Source organism: Antechinus flavipes, chromosome 2, assembly GCF_016432865.1.
Source record: "Antechinus flavipes isolate AdamAnt ecotype Samford, QLD, Australia chromosome 2, AdamAnt_v2, whole genome shotgun sequence".
Classification (NCBI taxonomy): Eukaryota; Metazoa; Chordata; class Mammalia; order Dasyuromorphia; family Dasyuridae; genus Antechinus; species Antechinus flavipes.
Window position 1 is genome coordinate 618,229,091 of NC_067399.1, and position 15,697 is coordinate 618,244,787.

Sequence of the window (15,697 nt, forward strand, 5' to 3'; positions counted from 1 at the left end):
GCATAATCTCTGGCACATAGATTGATTGATTGATTAATGATTTATTGGAATTAAGCTTATTGTGATTCTCCACTCCTAAATCAATATTTATTACCTCAGATCTCATAGAACTTTGTTTTGTGATTTTTTTTATGAGTTTGTTGTATCATGAATGTTATTTAAGTTTATACCTTTGTATTTTGTTTCTAAGGACCTGACTTCATGGAGCAGTGTCTTGATTTTCAGATGAATTAGATTTAAATGAGCCAATTGCCCAAAGTCATTAGCCTCATTCTCTTTTCCAGAGTCAGTAAAATCTAGTGATAAGACAAAACCCAGGATGATGATGATGGTCTGGGATGCAGTGGATGATCTTAATGTCTGACCAAGCTCTAAGTGTTCCATAGACAGTATTTCAGTCACCTTCATGTCCACTGGGGAAAGTCTTCACATGCTTGGGCTAGACAGCTCCCTAACTCAGTATAAAATAATAATACAGGAAGGCTCTGCTTGACAAAGTTGTTGTGAGGCTCAAGGAAGATGAAATACATTAAAAAATAAAAGCTTAATATTGGCCTCCAGGCTGCTCTATTGGGATGCTAGATGAGGCAGTGGATAGGGCACTGGGCTTGGAATTGAGAAGATTCATCTTCATTAATTCAAATTCTGGCCTTAGACACTTGCTATATGATCCAGATCAAGTCCATTCCCTTTATAAAAAGAGCTGGAAGAATAAATGGCAGAGAGAAAATTTGTTGTAAGCAAAAGCAGGAGTATATAATACAGGGATCCTATCTTGACTATGGGTTCCCCCATTCTAATTATCTGAGTTCAGAAGAACTACAGAGTTATAAAGTATGGAATATGAGAGTTAAATGGAATTCTCGAACTTCTCTTAGGGAAAGCTTTTCCTTGTACTCAGAAAAGGTACTTGATGAATTCCACTGCTTTGGACTTTGCTAGCTGAAAAATGACAAATGAGATTCTTCTCTATGTCCCACTTTCAGAATTTCTTAAAACTTTTGAAAATGATTCTGTTGGAGAAAGCAATCCCTTTTCCTGTGTGACACTATGATCAATAATATTTTTGGTCCTATGTCAGTGCTGAAAGCATTGATATTTCATGGATAGATGGATAACTTGATGGAACATGTTGAGCTCCAAGGAAAAAAAAATGGAAGCTTGAACTGAGTCATACAATTCTTTGCGTATATAGAATGCCATTTCTTCTAAGATTATAAAGTTATTTTGAAAAAAAAATTAAATCCATTATTATGCCCAAAGGGATATCAAATTGTACATACCCTTTGATCCAGCGGTGTCTCTCTTGGGTCTGTATCCCAAAGAGATCATAAAAAAGGGAAAAGGATCTACATGTTCAAAAATGTTTGTAGCAGCCCTTTTTGAATGAATGTCCAATAATTGGGGAATGGTCAAATAAGTTATGATATATGAATGTAATGGAATATTATTGTTCTGTAAGAAATTATCAGAAAGGCTAATTTCAGAAAGGCCTGGAAAGACTTATACGAACTGATTCTAAGTGAAGTCAGTAGAAAAAGAGAACATTGTACACAGCAACAAGAGTATGTAATCAATTCTTTTCAACAATGAGGCAATTCAGTCCAGTTCCAATAAACTTGTGATGGAGAGAGCCATCTGCATTCAGAAGGAGGACTATGGGGCCTGAATGTGGATCACAAAATAGTATTTTCATCTTTTTTGTTGTTTTCTTCCTTTTTTCTTTTTTTTCCCCATTTTGATCTGATTTTTCTTAGGCAGAATGAAAACTGTGGAAATTTGTATAGAAGAATTGTACATGTTTAATATATATTGGCTTGCTGCCTAGGGGAAAGGTGGGGGGAAGGAAGGGAGAAAAAAATTAACACAAGGTTTTTGCAAGGGTGAATGTTGAAAACTATCTTTGCCTATAATTTTAAAGTAAAAAAGCTATTATTTAAAACAAAAAAGAAAAAAAACCAAAATCCATGTTATCTAATGAGACTCTGAATTGTAGGGAACCTCACTTTGGACTTGGAGTCAAGAGTCTTAGATTCAAATCTTTTCTCTGATACATATTACCTATGTGACCCATGAACAAATAATTTAACTTATCTAAGCTTCAGAGAAGAAAACTTTTAAAAAAATTTATTGCTGAGGCAATTGGGGTCAAGTAACTTGCCCAAGGTCACACAGTTAGGAAGTATTAAGTGTATCAGATCAGATTTGAACTCAGGTCCTCCTGACTTCAGGGCTGGTGCTCTATCCACTGCACCACCTAGCTGCCTCAAAGAAAACATTTCTATAAACATAGGTTATTATTGTCTCATTTACCTTAATAATAATCCTTTCTATAAATTTGGATGGAGCTATTACACCCCCTTTTTCATATATTGATTATATTTACATTTTCCCAACATTTTCTGCATGTTTGGTTTAAGTAATAATAATAGCTGGCTTTTATAAACTACTTTAAAGTTTACAAAGCACTTATTTTATTTGATTATCACAATTAAAGGGAGTGTGCTATTATTATCCCCATTTTACATATGAGGAAACTGAGGCTGAGAGAAGTAAAATGACTTGCACAGAATCACTCATTAAGTATCTGGGAAAAGGAGCAGGACTCAAAGTCCCATGACCTATTTCCAGTGTCACCTAATTGACTATGCTTTAATCACTGATGTCAAAGCTGGAAGTCATTAAAAAAAAATCAGTGTCTATCTCTCTAGCTTCTAGGAAAGCCATGTCGTGATGTTTATAATCTCTTCCTTGGAAAGGCTACCCATTACAAAGAGAGGACCCCAGAGAGAGCGAGCATCTCCCTCCCAGGATGTGGCTGCTTTTTGTTTCCGTCCCCAATCACGTGATGTGGTTTGGCCCCAGCTCTTTTTGATGACAGTTTGTGCAATCTTGCATTAACTCAGTGGCAGTGGGTGAGCCACCCAGCCCAGCTGGGCAACCGGGATGGCCTTGGGTTCTGGAATCCTGAAGATTCTTCTTTTCTTAAGTAAGTAGCAGCAGTAATAGCGTCGCTTGCCCCTTCTGCAGAAGGTTATTTCCAAGAAGCCAGTTTGATTCTTGCTGTTTTGCTTCAGATTAATTCTTCCACAGTCCCACTTCTTCCTGTTTTCAGAAAAAGGCTCTTGATGTAACTCAACTAAGGTCTAACTGTGTTAATTTGCTCAAGAAAAGGCAGGTGAGCCTGGGTTTGGGAGTGGGACTCTTCATAGGATGAAGGGAGGGTTGGATGCTTGTTCTCATTTATGATTCCTGAAGTTTTCAATTGACATATAAATTCATTACATCCTGTTTTTTTTTCCTGTTGTTCTTCAAATTTAGCTTGAGCTGCCAAATACAGAATTCAAGGTTGTTATGAGGTTCAGTTTGCACACTTATGAAGTCTGGGGAGCTGTGCAATGTCCTTAGTTGCCCACTTTTCATAAACTAGTCCTAGTTTGCATGGAGTATTTACCAAGAAATGTGAAAACTAGGCTTATTGAAACATTTGTTTAAAATAGAATTATAGATTATTAGGTTAGAGAAGGGCCCAGTGGAAGAGTTTTAGCAAGGAAAGTAACTGAGGCTTTACCCCTGGTTAGGATATTTAGAGGTTACAAAAATTTAACCCATGCACTTCTGCAGAGTAGAAGCTTCTATTCTCCCTTCTCCTTCCCTCCCTTCTTTCTCCCTCCCTCTTTTACTCTCTTTTTCCTTTCCTCCTTCCCTCCCTCTCTTCTCCTTCCCTTCTTCCCTTCCTTTCTTTCTCTCTTCCTCCTTCCCTTCCTCTCTTTTTCCCTTCCTACTTTCCTCCCTCCCTTCTCCTCTCTTCTTCCCTTCCTCTCTTCTTCCCTCCCTCTTTTCCTTCTTCCTCCTCCCTCCCTTCTTCCTTCTTTCTCTTCCTTTCTTCTTTCCTTCTGTCCTTCCTTCATTTCCTCTTTCCTTCTTCCCTTCCTCCCTTTTTCTTTCCTTTCCTCCCTCTCTTCCTTCCTTTCTTCCTTCCTTCCTTCCCTTTTCTACTTCATTTCTTTCCCTTTCTTTCATTCTGTTTTTTTTCCATTTCTTTGTTTGCTTGTTCGTTTCTTCCTTTCCTAAATCTCTCTCTCTCTCACTGAGGCTAAAAAATGACCACTCATAAGTTTGGTTGCAATACTGATTAGCACTGGAACTTTTGCCTTCCTTCTTCCAAACTGAATAAGTTTACTCCTCCTCAGGCAGTATAGTGGTCTTCTACTTTCAGGAGCTCACCATATTGATTTTGGACTTGGTGTAAACACCTGATTGACATAGCCCATTGAAACTCGGGATACTTGAATTTGAATTCAGTCTCAATTTTCCAATTACTGGGGATGACAGACATGCACAAGGACATGAAAGCTCTACTTCTTTCCATTTAACCAAGCTGCCTCCAACGCTCTGGAGGAAGGGTACTATTTCAGTTGTAGGTGAGAAAGCAGGGGGAAAATATCTTCTTACTCAATGTTAGCACCATAGAACCAATCCCTGACCACTCTATCCCTAGTTAATAGCTTTGGGTCTAAGATCCTGCTAGTGCTTGCCTGGTTCAAATCCTTACAGTACTTCTTGTTAGCTATGTGGTAAGTTAGGTAAGTCACGTTACTTCTCTAGACCTCAGGACCAGAGAAGAGAAGATATATAGATTTTTGTTGGGTATGGAGAGAACAAATGGCAACCTGTTTGCTCCTAGCCTCTGATCCATAAAGAAATCTGTAATTGATCCTGCCCCTTACTATCCCCACCCAAAGGCTTTTCTTTGCCTCTATTCTTTCCAGGGAGGAAAAAAAATAAACAGAAGATCTGTTAGGAAGTTGTTGTTGTTGTTGTTGTTGTTGTTGTTAACAATGAAAAGATGGAAGCAGAAAAAAGGAGAATTAAATTCATTTTTATGTTAAAAGCCAAAAATCATCACTTTTATTCTTCGGTTATTAGTCTTGCAAATAAAGAGATTTACTGACAGTTCCTTCCCCTTATAAGCACAGAAGAAATACTTATTTTAGCCTTTTGTAATCTTATGAACACAACAAATCTTACTGTCCCCAAGTTTCCTCTTCTCTTAGTAAATGTTCTTTTCACCCTTCTTACCTCTTCCTCACTTTTCCTTTCAACTCAACATCTGAAGGTTTTTAACATTTTCAGGGAAAAACAAAACAACAACCCAACAACAAAATCAAGAACCAAAGAAAAAAATAAAAAGCAGTTCTTAATTTTGAGAAAAGTTTGTGTCCCAGTTATTGGGGAGTCTGAAAGCTGAATTTAGCTATTTGTTCTAGGCCAGGAAAGAACCCTCTGAGTGAGCTCAGATATATGTTTCTGAAGTCATGACTTATTGAACAGAATATAAGCAGATAGAGCATAAAATCTCAGACTTTCTAGCAGTAAGTACCCATTTTGTGTGCATATACTCTTGTTTTCATTGGAAGAAATTCTGCTGGAGTCAAGAGGTGGGAGAAGAGAAGGATTTGCAGAGGTGTAAGGAAAATGGGACCAGCTCAGCTTTGTACCAATTTTAAATGGTGCTGGCAGTATTTGTGACCCTTCAATATTATAAAAAAATAATCAATACATTTTGTAAAACACCTACTGTGTTCCAAACAGAATGCTAGGTGATGGGTTTACAAACACAAAGAATGAAGCATTGACTCATAATGATCTCACATTCTAATGGGGGAGACAACAAATACTTAGAACAAAACAACATAAAGAATAAATATTGTCCCAAAAATCTTAGTGCAAATTTTTTCAAGAGAGACTTTGTAAAGTTGATAAAACGTTTTGCACCTAGTTAACAATAATAATTAAGTAAAATGAGAAAATACCATATGACCAGCTTGGAGTGAGCCCCTATTCCCTCCTACCATTTTAACTCAGAGTATACTTTTTATCCTTTGTCTTGGGCACAACAATTGTAGACATGACTGGGTGATCAGGATCAGTGAGTACCTTTGGGGAGTTCTATCATGCCCAATATTTTTCTATATTTCATCTGACTTTTTGGTGATCAGTTTATAGTGTCTGTCATACAAATCTGATCCAGAAAGCTGAAGCAAATGAAGAGGCAAAGCTTTTATAACTTAAAAACTCTGCCTATATAACATCCAAGGACTGTCACATTCTTTGAAAGGCATATACACTAGTCTCATTCCCTCTTACTAGTGGGAAGAGATTTTGGTTGTGGAATAAAGGTACATATTGGTGTACACAGTACTATTGATGTGATCTTGGTAAATTACATAATGTGTCTGAGATGGAACTTCCTCATATGAAAAATGAGAGAGCTGGACTGAGTTGACTTCTGAACTTCCTCCTGGCTTCAGATCTCTAGCCATCACTTGATAACATCAAGCCATACTTGGTAACTTTAATTTCTGCAAAAAATAGATTCTGTCATGTTAAAGAAACCAGGATAATTATAACATACAGATCCCCAATTAAAAAACCTCTTGTACCTGAACACATGGTCCAACAGATATTTCTTCAATGATTCCCAAATTCAATCACATCTGCTTTGATGATTAAAGCCACAAAAAATATTTTCTCTTTTGCCCAGACTCCCAGAATCCACACTAGACAGAATTGCTATACCTTTGATTAAATTTTGGTTCATTCAAATGGCTTACTTATGGTTCCCAGAAAGACAAGCCTGATTTCACTTTTCTAGATTGTCTAATAAAATATATGGAGAACACAGACACTTTCCAGATAGGAATCCCAAATACTTAAAAGGTCATCACTAGAAACAAGAGAGAGAAGTGGTTTGCTTAGTGGCATAAATTCACTAGTGGCAAATACAAATACAAATATTATTTGTAAATTCCTCATGTAAATTCCTCAAATGAGGGCACCAAGGTAGGAACCAGTAAAGTGACTTGCCCAGGGTCATCTCTAGAGTAAGTATCTGTGGCCAGATTTGAAGTCAGATCTTCCTGACTCCAGCCAGACTCAGGCCAATCCACCTCACTATTTAGTTGTACTAGTTGGGGATTTAAGTACAAAGAACAAAACAATCTTTACTTTAAAAAACAACAACAACTTATTTTCTAATGATCAAACTCCTTTATTAATTGCTTCCGACTTATATTTTGTCTACACAAATGCATGTTTTCAAACTAATTTTTAGTCTTTGGGACTTTCATTCTTTTTTGTTGTTCTATACTTGTCTTCCCCACAAGCTATAAGTAAGGATAAATAACTTTGAAGGCAGTTACTTCTATAATGGAGAATTACACAAAAACTTACAGATGTCTAAGCTGATTCTTAGAAACCTTATAGGAATTTCTGGAAGCTTGGGGATGCATGGTCAAGGTAGGGTCTGAATCTTTCAATCCTTCAGGTGAGATGATTAAATGGAAATTTTTAAAAATGCTCTCAATAAGGTCATGTGATGCAGTGGTCAGAATTCTGGACCTGAAATTTGGGGACCAGAATCCAAACTCCAAACATCTGTGACTTTGGGCAAATCATTTAGTTGTAAAATGGAAGTTAGTAACTTCCAAAGACCTCTTGCTTAAAATCTATATTCTTAAAACAATTGCACTTCAAAGGATTTGTTACAGGATGGTTTCACACTATTCTTAAAACTTTCCATCATCCTTAGTACCCGAAGAGCTTATCCAGCTTTTAATAAAACCCTGGAGAGCTGTTCAGTGTTTTCCTCCAAGGCTTTGTACGACAATTCCCCTTTCTCCTTCTACTTAAAGACTGAAGAAAGGTGAGAGTGAATGTTTACTTTTCACTCAATCCTGAGGAAAGATCTTCTAATTCCGAGCAGTCAGTATTCTACCCTCCATCCTTTTAGAAGTCAAGTGATTACCCTCCTGGAAGTCTCCGTGGACTTCAATGCAAAATCTCCCAGAGGCTAAAGAAGGGTATGAATATTGTATGAATAACAATAACCATTCTACTTAGCATTTATGTAACACTTTCTCTTTCCACAGTGCTTTACAATCATTATTAAATTATTCCGCAAAACTCCTCTCTCCCTCTTCCCACACACAAGAAGGTTACTATTATTATTTCTGTTAGGAGAAGAACTACTTTGGGGATTTAACTTAAAGGTTGAAATGCACTTTAATCCAAGGATATATAGGATGTAAATTAGTTAGACTGCAGAAGGATGACAATGAACCATACAATCCTATGATCCAAGATAATTCCAATAGACTTGGGATACCATCCACATCCAGAGAAAGAGCTATGGAGACTGAATGTAGATTGGAGTTTACTCTTTTCACTTAATCCCCCCTTTCCTCCCTCACCCCCCGCCCCCGGTTCTGATTTTTCTTTCACAACATGACCAAAATAGAAAAAATTAAGCATGATTGTATAATCTATATTATATTGCTTATTGTTTTGGGGAGAGAGGACATAAGGGAAGGAAGGAGGGAAAATGGAAATCAAAATCTTAAAAAGATGAATGTTAAAAATTATCTTTACATGTAATTGGGAGAAAAATAAAATGCTATTAAGTAAAAAAAAAAAGAAGTTAGAATTATAATTAGAATGGGGTGATAGGGTTTTGTTTTAGGGTGCTTCCTGTCCTCACTTTCTTACCAGGTCTTGGCTTTCTAATCCTTGCCTTCCATCCTATTTCTGTATCATTCCTCTCTTAAGACTCTCCTTCCCTCCTTCCTCCTTCTCCTCTTCCCTCCTATTTTCTCTCCACTTCTTCTTCCTCCCCAGAGTATAGGACTGTTAACTGTGTTATGGGGGTTGATACTAGATAATTTGAGAGATAAGCCACCCCTTTTTCCAGCATGATCAGACCCAGAGTTGATTGTCCTTTATATAGGAGCTTCCCTCTGGGTGAAAGGAGTTCTTTGCTTGGTTCAGATCTGGTGCTTCTTTCTTTCTTTTCTTTTCTTTTCTTTTCTTTTTTTTTTTTTTAATTTACAAGATATATTCATGGGTAATTTTACAACATTGGCAATTGCCAAACCTTTTGTTCCAACTTTTCCCCTCCTTCCCCCAACCCCCTCCCCCAGATGGCAGTTTGACCAATATATGTTAAATATCTTAAAGTATAAATTAAATACAATATATGCATACATGTCCAGTTATTTTGCTGTGCAGAAAGAATCAGACTTTGAAATAGTGTACTATTAGCCTGTGAAGGAAAGCAAAAATGCAGGCGGACAAAAATAGAGGGATTGGGAATTCTATGTAGTGGTTGATAGTCATCTCCCAGAGTTCTTTCATTGGGTGTAGCTGGTTTAGTTCATTTCTGTTCTATTGGAATTGATTTGGTTCATCTCATTGTTGAAGAAAGCCACGTCCATCAGAATTGATCATCATATAGTATTGTTGTTGAAGTATATAATGCTTTCCTGGTCCTGCTCATTTCACTCAGCATCAGTTCATGTAAGTCTCTCCAGGCCTTTCTGAAATCATCTTGTTGGTCATTTCTTACAGAACAATAATATTCCATAATATTTATATACCACAATTTATTCAGCCATTCTCCAACTGATGGGCATCCACTCAGTTTCCAGTTTCTGGCCACTACAAAGAGATCTGCCACAAACATTCTTGAATATATAGGTCCCATTCCCTCCTTTAAGATCTCTTTGGGATATAAGCCCAGGAGTAACACTGCTGGATCAAAGAGTATGTACAATTTGATAACCTTTTGAGCATAGTTCCAAATTGCTCTCCAGAATGGTTAAATGTATTCACAATTTCACCAACAATCTATCAGTGTCCCTGTTTTCCCACATCCCCTCCAACATTCCACATTATCTTTCCCTGTCATTCTAGCCAATCTGACAGGTGTGTAGTGGTATCTCAGAGTTGTCTTAATTTGCATTTCTCTAATTAATAATGACTTGGAGCATATTTTCATATGGCCAGAAATAGTTTCAATTTCTTCATCTGAGAATTGTCTGTTCATATCCTTTGACCATTTATCAATTGGAGAATGGCTTGATTTCTTATAAGTTAGAGTCAATTCTCTATATATTTTGGAAATGAGGCCTTTATCAGAACCTTTGACTGTAAAAATGTTTTCCCAGTTTATTGGTTCCCTTCTAATCTTGTCTGCATTCGTTTTGTTTGTACAAAAACTTTTCAATTTGATATAATCAAAATTTTCTATTTTGTGATCAATAATGATCTTTAGTTCTCTGGTGCTTTTTTCTAAGAGAAACAGGGAAAAAGTTGGGAAACTCTACAAGGACTAAGCCTTTTGGCTTTTTATCTGGTGCTCTGAATTTGGTTGCTCTGTCGAGATGTTGCTCTCTTTGATGAGGGCTCCAGCTCCAGATCACTTATTTTGTTCAACATGTAGATAGCAAAGCTTCAGTTTTCAAACAGAAAGGTTACCTATTCTCAACATGGTAGGTCCTTTCAAACTAGAATTGTTGGATGCTTACTTCTATTAAAGTTCTATTACAGGACTTGTGGCCTTCCCTGTTACTTGCATTGTAAATCATGACCCTTTTCCCAAATACACATGTAAATGGCCACAGGCATAATCAAAAATGTCATAAAATCGCCCTTAATTTATGGGAAACAATGTCTTGTCCTCCAGGACTTCTTAAACTTTTTTTCCTTAAAACCCCTTAAAATTTCTCCAAGAAATTTTTTTACATGATCCCAACTATATAGGGATATTAAATAGGAATACAAATCAAACATTGATAATAAATCATAAATTCAGAACTCTATAATGAGACCTCATATGGGATCATAACCACAGTTTAAGAAGCTGGGTTGTAGTGGATAGAATATTGGGTTCTGAATCAAGAGTTCACTGGTTCAAATCCCAAGTCATCTATTTTCTCCCTGTGCAACCTCTGGCAAATTAATCATCTTTTCTAAGCTTCATTTATTATCTGTGAAATAAAGAGTTTTGGCTAGATAGTCTCTGAAATCCCTTTCAATTTTATGATCACTATAAATGAGGGAGATCAAATTCTACAAGAATCTCCAGTATAGAAGGAGCCATTTAAATCTCTTTGGCAAGAAAACCCACAATTGTCTAAATGGTTATCCACAAATCCATCTAGATTGACCCTTCCCTTCTTATATCATTCATCCACTATGAAGGTGACTTAGACTTAGAACTCATTCCATTGAGAGTCCCCATTTGGATTGGCTGCTACAGAAACACCACAGAGTTCTCATCATACTGATTCATTAGGCTGAAAAATATATTGATCCGCTTGCATTATGTGAGCTTTTGAGCATCTTAATATTGTCGTGTAACTCTTTAAGAATTAATTAATAAAGATTTCTCAGGCAGAAAGAGTGAATAGAAGTTCTGATACAATGTGATTGCCAACTATTGTACTTTTCTAAATATTAAATTCTTTACAGAATGAAATTGTTTCCTAAATTTTGGAATAATATTGGTAATGATGATGGTGATAGACTAATACAGGATACCCTAAGAACTCTGAAATTTTAAATTTTATTAATTTAAGTACTAACACTTTTAGTACTTAAATAGTATTAATTGCTTTAATTTATATATTTAATTTAATTTATAACTTACTACTTATTTAAGTGCTTATTGTTTAAAGAGTAATACTGTTAAAGTTTTAAGTGTCAATACTTCAAAATTACTACTTAGAACATTAATACTATCTAAGCTTTAAGTTTCAATGAGTTTTAATACTATTTAGTACTTAAATTTTATTGATTAAAGAGTATTGTTTTCATTTAAAATAGAATTTATTAAAATTTTTAAGTACTTAGATACATAATATTATCAAAATATCAAGCTTTATTGCTTAAACTTGCATTAAGACTTGTGGGACACCCAGCCCAATACTTAGAATTTCACAAAGTATTTTGTATACATTATCTTGTTTAATCTTCACCTCTCCAAAGAGATAAGTATTAGAGGTATTATTCTTTGTTATTACACCCATTTTATGTATAGGAAACTGAGACTTTGAGAGATGAAGGTAATTCATAGCCTCAGACTTCCCCAATCTGGATTTTCAATGTTCTTAAACTTCAGAGCCCGCCTGAATTTCCAGAGGGACATTGCATACTGAAGAATCCCTGTTATTTGCACCACTCTTTAAGGAAAAAATTTAAGGAACTTCTTACTCTTTTATGTTCAGTGCAACCTGTTAGTGTAAGAGAGGGACTGACTGTTGCCCTTGTTTGACAGAAGAGGATGAGGAACTCAGAGAAATGAAGCAAGATCAGAGGATCACAAGTGAATTTAAAAAAGGAAGTGATACTGGCTATCACCAAGTTCAGTCCTTTACAGATACATTTACAGTACATTTACATTTTACAGATAAGGAAACTGAGGCCCAGAGAGGTAGGTCATATGAGTAGCAAATAACAGCCAGGATTGTACTCAAGCTCTTTTACTCCATATTTAGTGCTCTTTCCCTCCCTCTATTATGCAACTGGAAACATAAATACAAGTAAAAACTTGAATTTTTTTCTTATCCCCTTTCCCTCTTTGTGTGAAGTCATGTTTGCTTTTTAGGGCCCAAATCAAAAAAATGATTGCATTACATTTGTCCTAAAACACCCTGACTGACTGGTTCATGGATTTCATTCTGCCATGTTCTCTTTGGTTTGCAAGCACTGTGAATTTTTCAGCCTGACTCTGGAATTTTTTCTTCCTAATTTTAAACTCTCCTTTTCTTTGTTTAGCATAGGCTTCCATTCTTCCTTGTCACATTGTGTCTCCCTAGTCAATTTAAGAGTCTTCTCCTTGATAGGTCCTGCCACCTAAAGTAAACTACTTGCTTTGCAGTTGCTTGTAAAGTTCATCCAAACCCTTATTCATCCCGAGGCACCCACCATGATTCATTAGAACCGAGGTACCTACTATACCCTCTTATTTCTTTTTTAAACTATGGCTAATGAAGAAGGAGGCTACAAAAGAATCTGTAATGTTGGAGATCAGGTAGGAGAAAGAGACAGAACTTTGTTTGTTTTAAGATCTTCCTGTTTGGTCCATGATTAAAGAGATGGAATTCCTAATAACCTCAAGGCTAACTTTCAGAGTTAAACCAAGCAGTGGAGACTCCAAATGGATCACGTCTCTCAACCCTGCCAGGGTATACATGTTTGTGTGTGTGTGTGTGTGTGTGTGTGTATACATATATTTATACCCTCTACCATTAGCTACATGATAGAAAAGTTGAAACTTGGCTTGGTCTCTATTTAGCTTCCAAAGAGATATTTTTGAATTTGCCTCTCTGGGCTGGGTCTGATCTAAATGGCCCATTTTGATCAAGATTTTTTTTTTCCCAAAAGAGTCAATTGAAATTCAGATTTCTACCACCTGCAGGCTTCTGATGGAGTCAAATCAAAATATATTATTTGACTTTTATATACATTTTGAATTATTTGCATACATTATCTTTCCTCCAGTAAAACATCAACTCTTTGAAGGCAAGGTCTGTCTCATGTTTATATTTATATCTCCAATGCCTTTTGAAATGACTGACACATGAGAGGTACTTAATAAATGCTTTAATTGCTTACTACCAGGGACCTTAGTCAAATCCCTTAACTTATTTCTCTGAGCCTCATTTTTTTTCCATTAGTAAATTTAGGGAGTTGGACCAGATAGTCTCTAAAGCTCCTTCCAGTTGTAGGTCTGTGATTCTTTGGATTATGGCAATGGCCAAGAGTTCTGACTTAGGATACAGTGTTATGGTGAACATAACAATCCAATGTGCTCCAGACCCCTAGGGATGCTTATCTTACACACTTCGGACTGAAATCTCAGGCCGTCATTCCAAGGGCTCCAGAGTTAGTGGCATAAGGCACACATAATACCTTGAACAATCCCTTTTGCCACATTAGCTCCTTGGCAGATATTGATAGGTTATGTACCAACACATTTTCAAAGTATTGTGGATGATAAAATAGACTTTCCCATTGTTGGCCTAGATAGATAGCCTAGGAGAGAATACTGGAAAGGGTGAGATTTCTAGCCCCCTTTTTTTCTTTTTCTTTTTCTCTTTTTATTAAAGCTTTTTATTTTCAAAACACACACATGGATAATTTTTCAATATTATCTCTTGCAAAACCCTGTGTTCTAAATTTCTCCCCTTTCCCCATCTCCTCCCCCTAGATGGCAAGTAATATAATATATGTTAAACATGTTAAAATAGATGTTAAATTTTATATATGTATATATGGTCATACAATTATTTTGCTGCATAAGAAAAATCAGATCAAAAAGGAAAAAAATCAAAAAGAAGACAAAATGCAAACAAACAACAACAAAAAGAGTGAAAATGCTATGTTGTGATCCACACTCAATCCCCACAGTCCTCTCTTTGGGTGTAGATGGCTCTCTTCATCACAAGATCATTAGAACTGGCCTGCATCATCACATTGTTGAAGAGAGCCTTATCCATCAGAATTGATCATTGTGTAATCTTGTTGCTGTGTATAATAATCTCCTGCTCCTGCTCATTTCACTCAGCATCAATTCATGTGAGTCTCTCCAGGCCTTTCTAAAGTCATCCTACTGATTGTTTTTTTTTTTTTTAAACAGAACAGTAATATTCCATTGCATTCATTTACACCATAACTTATTCAACCATTCTTTTATTTTTCTTAGTGACTAATAACTTTAGAAAATACTTCTTCCACTAGGTTTGCTTTTCCAGCGCTGCTATAGAAAATACTTCTTCTCTCTTCCCAGGCTTAAGTTTCTAGATGTTCTCGGTGAAGGTTGGATGACCAGGAAGTTGGTAATTATTGTTGATTTTGGGCTAAGAATTTTTTTCTCCCTGAGGCAATTGGAGTTAAGTGACTTGCCCAGGGTCATACAGTTAGAAAGTATTAAGTGTCTGAGACTGGATTTGAACTCAGGTCTTTCTGACCTTCTGGGTCATGCTCTATCCACTGTGCCATCTAGCTGCTCCTGGGCTAAGACTCTTCTGTCCAATATGTCAGAACACTGAAATAGCCTTTGGAGCTCATGTTTTGCCTACTTCAGTATGCTTATATGTTCAATGTGATGGAATATAAATCCTTTGAAGAAAAGGACCCTTCATGTTTGTATCTGTATCCTTTTCATACTATAGAATAACTTAAATGCTTTTAAAATAATTAAATTTTAAGTTTTATAAATTTTAAATATTAAAAATTGAATTTCAGTTAAATGAAACTAAATAGAGATTCTAAAAAACTCAGAGAAGAGAACTAGATAAATTTCTATTTGACACTTAAAACTCTTCACAGAACTATTCCCTTTCTATCTTTCCAGGGTTCTTACACATTATTGCCCTTCACATATTTTATGGTCTATTCATACTAGCCTTTTTGCTTTTCCTCACACAATGCTCTATCTCTTTCTTCCATGCTTTTTCACAGGCTGTACCCCATCCCAGGAATGCCTTCTATGCCTTTCATCTTCTAGAATTCCTGGCTTCTTTCAGGACTCATCTGAAGTGTTTTCTTTTGTATGAGATCTTTCCCTGTCCATTCCAACTACAGTGCCTTCCATTTTGTCTCATATATCTTATATATGTAAGTATGTATGTGTGTATGTATATATTCATCTCTATTCTCTATATATGTATATTTGTATACAAATTTACATATATAAAAATATATTTCTAGCATTTTCATTAGAATATAAGTTTCTCGAGGGCAGGAGTTGTCAAAGTTTTCACTTTGTTTTGGACTTTAGGGCTTAAGACAGTACCTGGAACATAATACAAGCTTAACAAATACTTGGTCATGGATTTATTGATTCGTTGAC

General features: G+C 36.1%; 1 protein-coding gene across 1 annotated transcript in view; it reads left to right on the top strand.

Annotated features, from left to right (window-relative positions):
- Positions 1–2,901: 2,901 nt before the first annotated feature.
- The window catches only part of TMEM273 (transmembrane protein 273), a 48,588-nt gene continuing 35,792 nt past the window's right edge, over positions 2,902–15,697 (top strand). Inside the window, exon 1 of the mRNA XM_051981899.1 lies at positions 2,902–2,989. Within this exon, the coding sequence (XP_051837859.1) occupies positions 2,947–2,989 (43 nt within the window). The 5' untranslated portion in view covers positions 2,902–2,946. The remainder of the gene's footprint in view (positions 2,990–15,697) is intronic.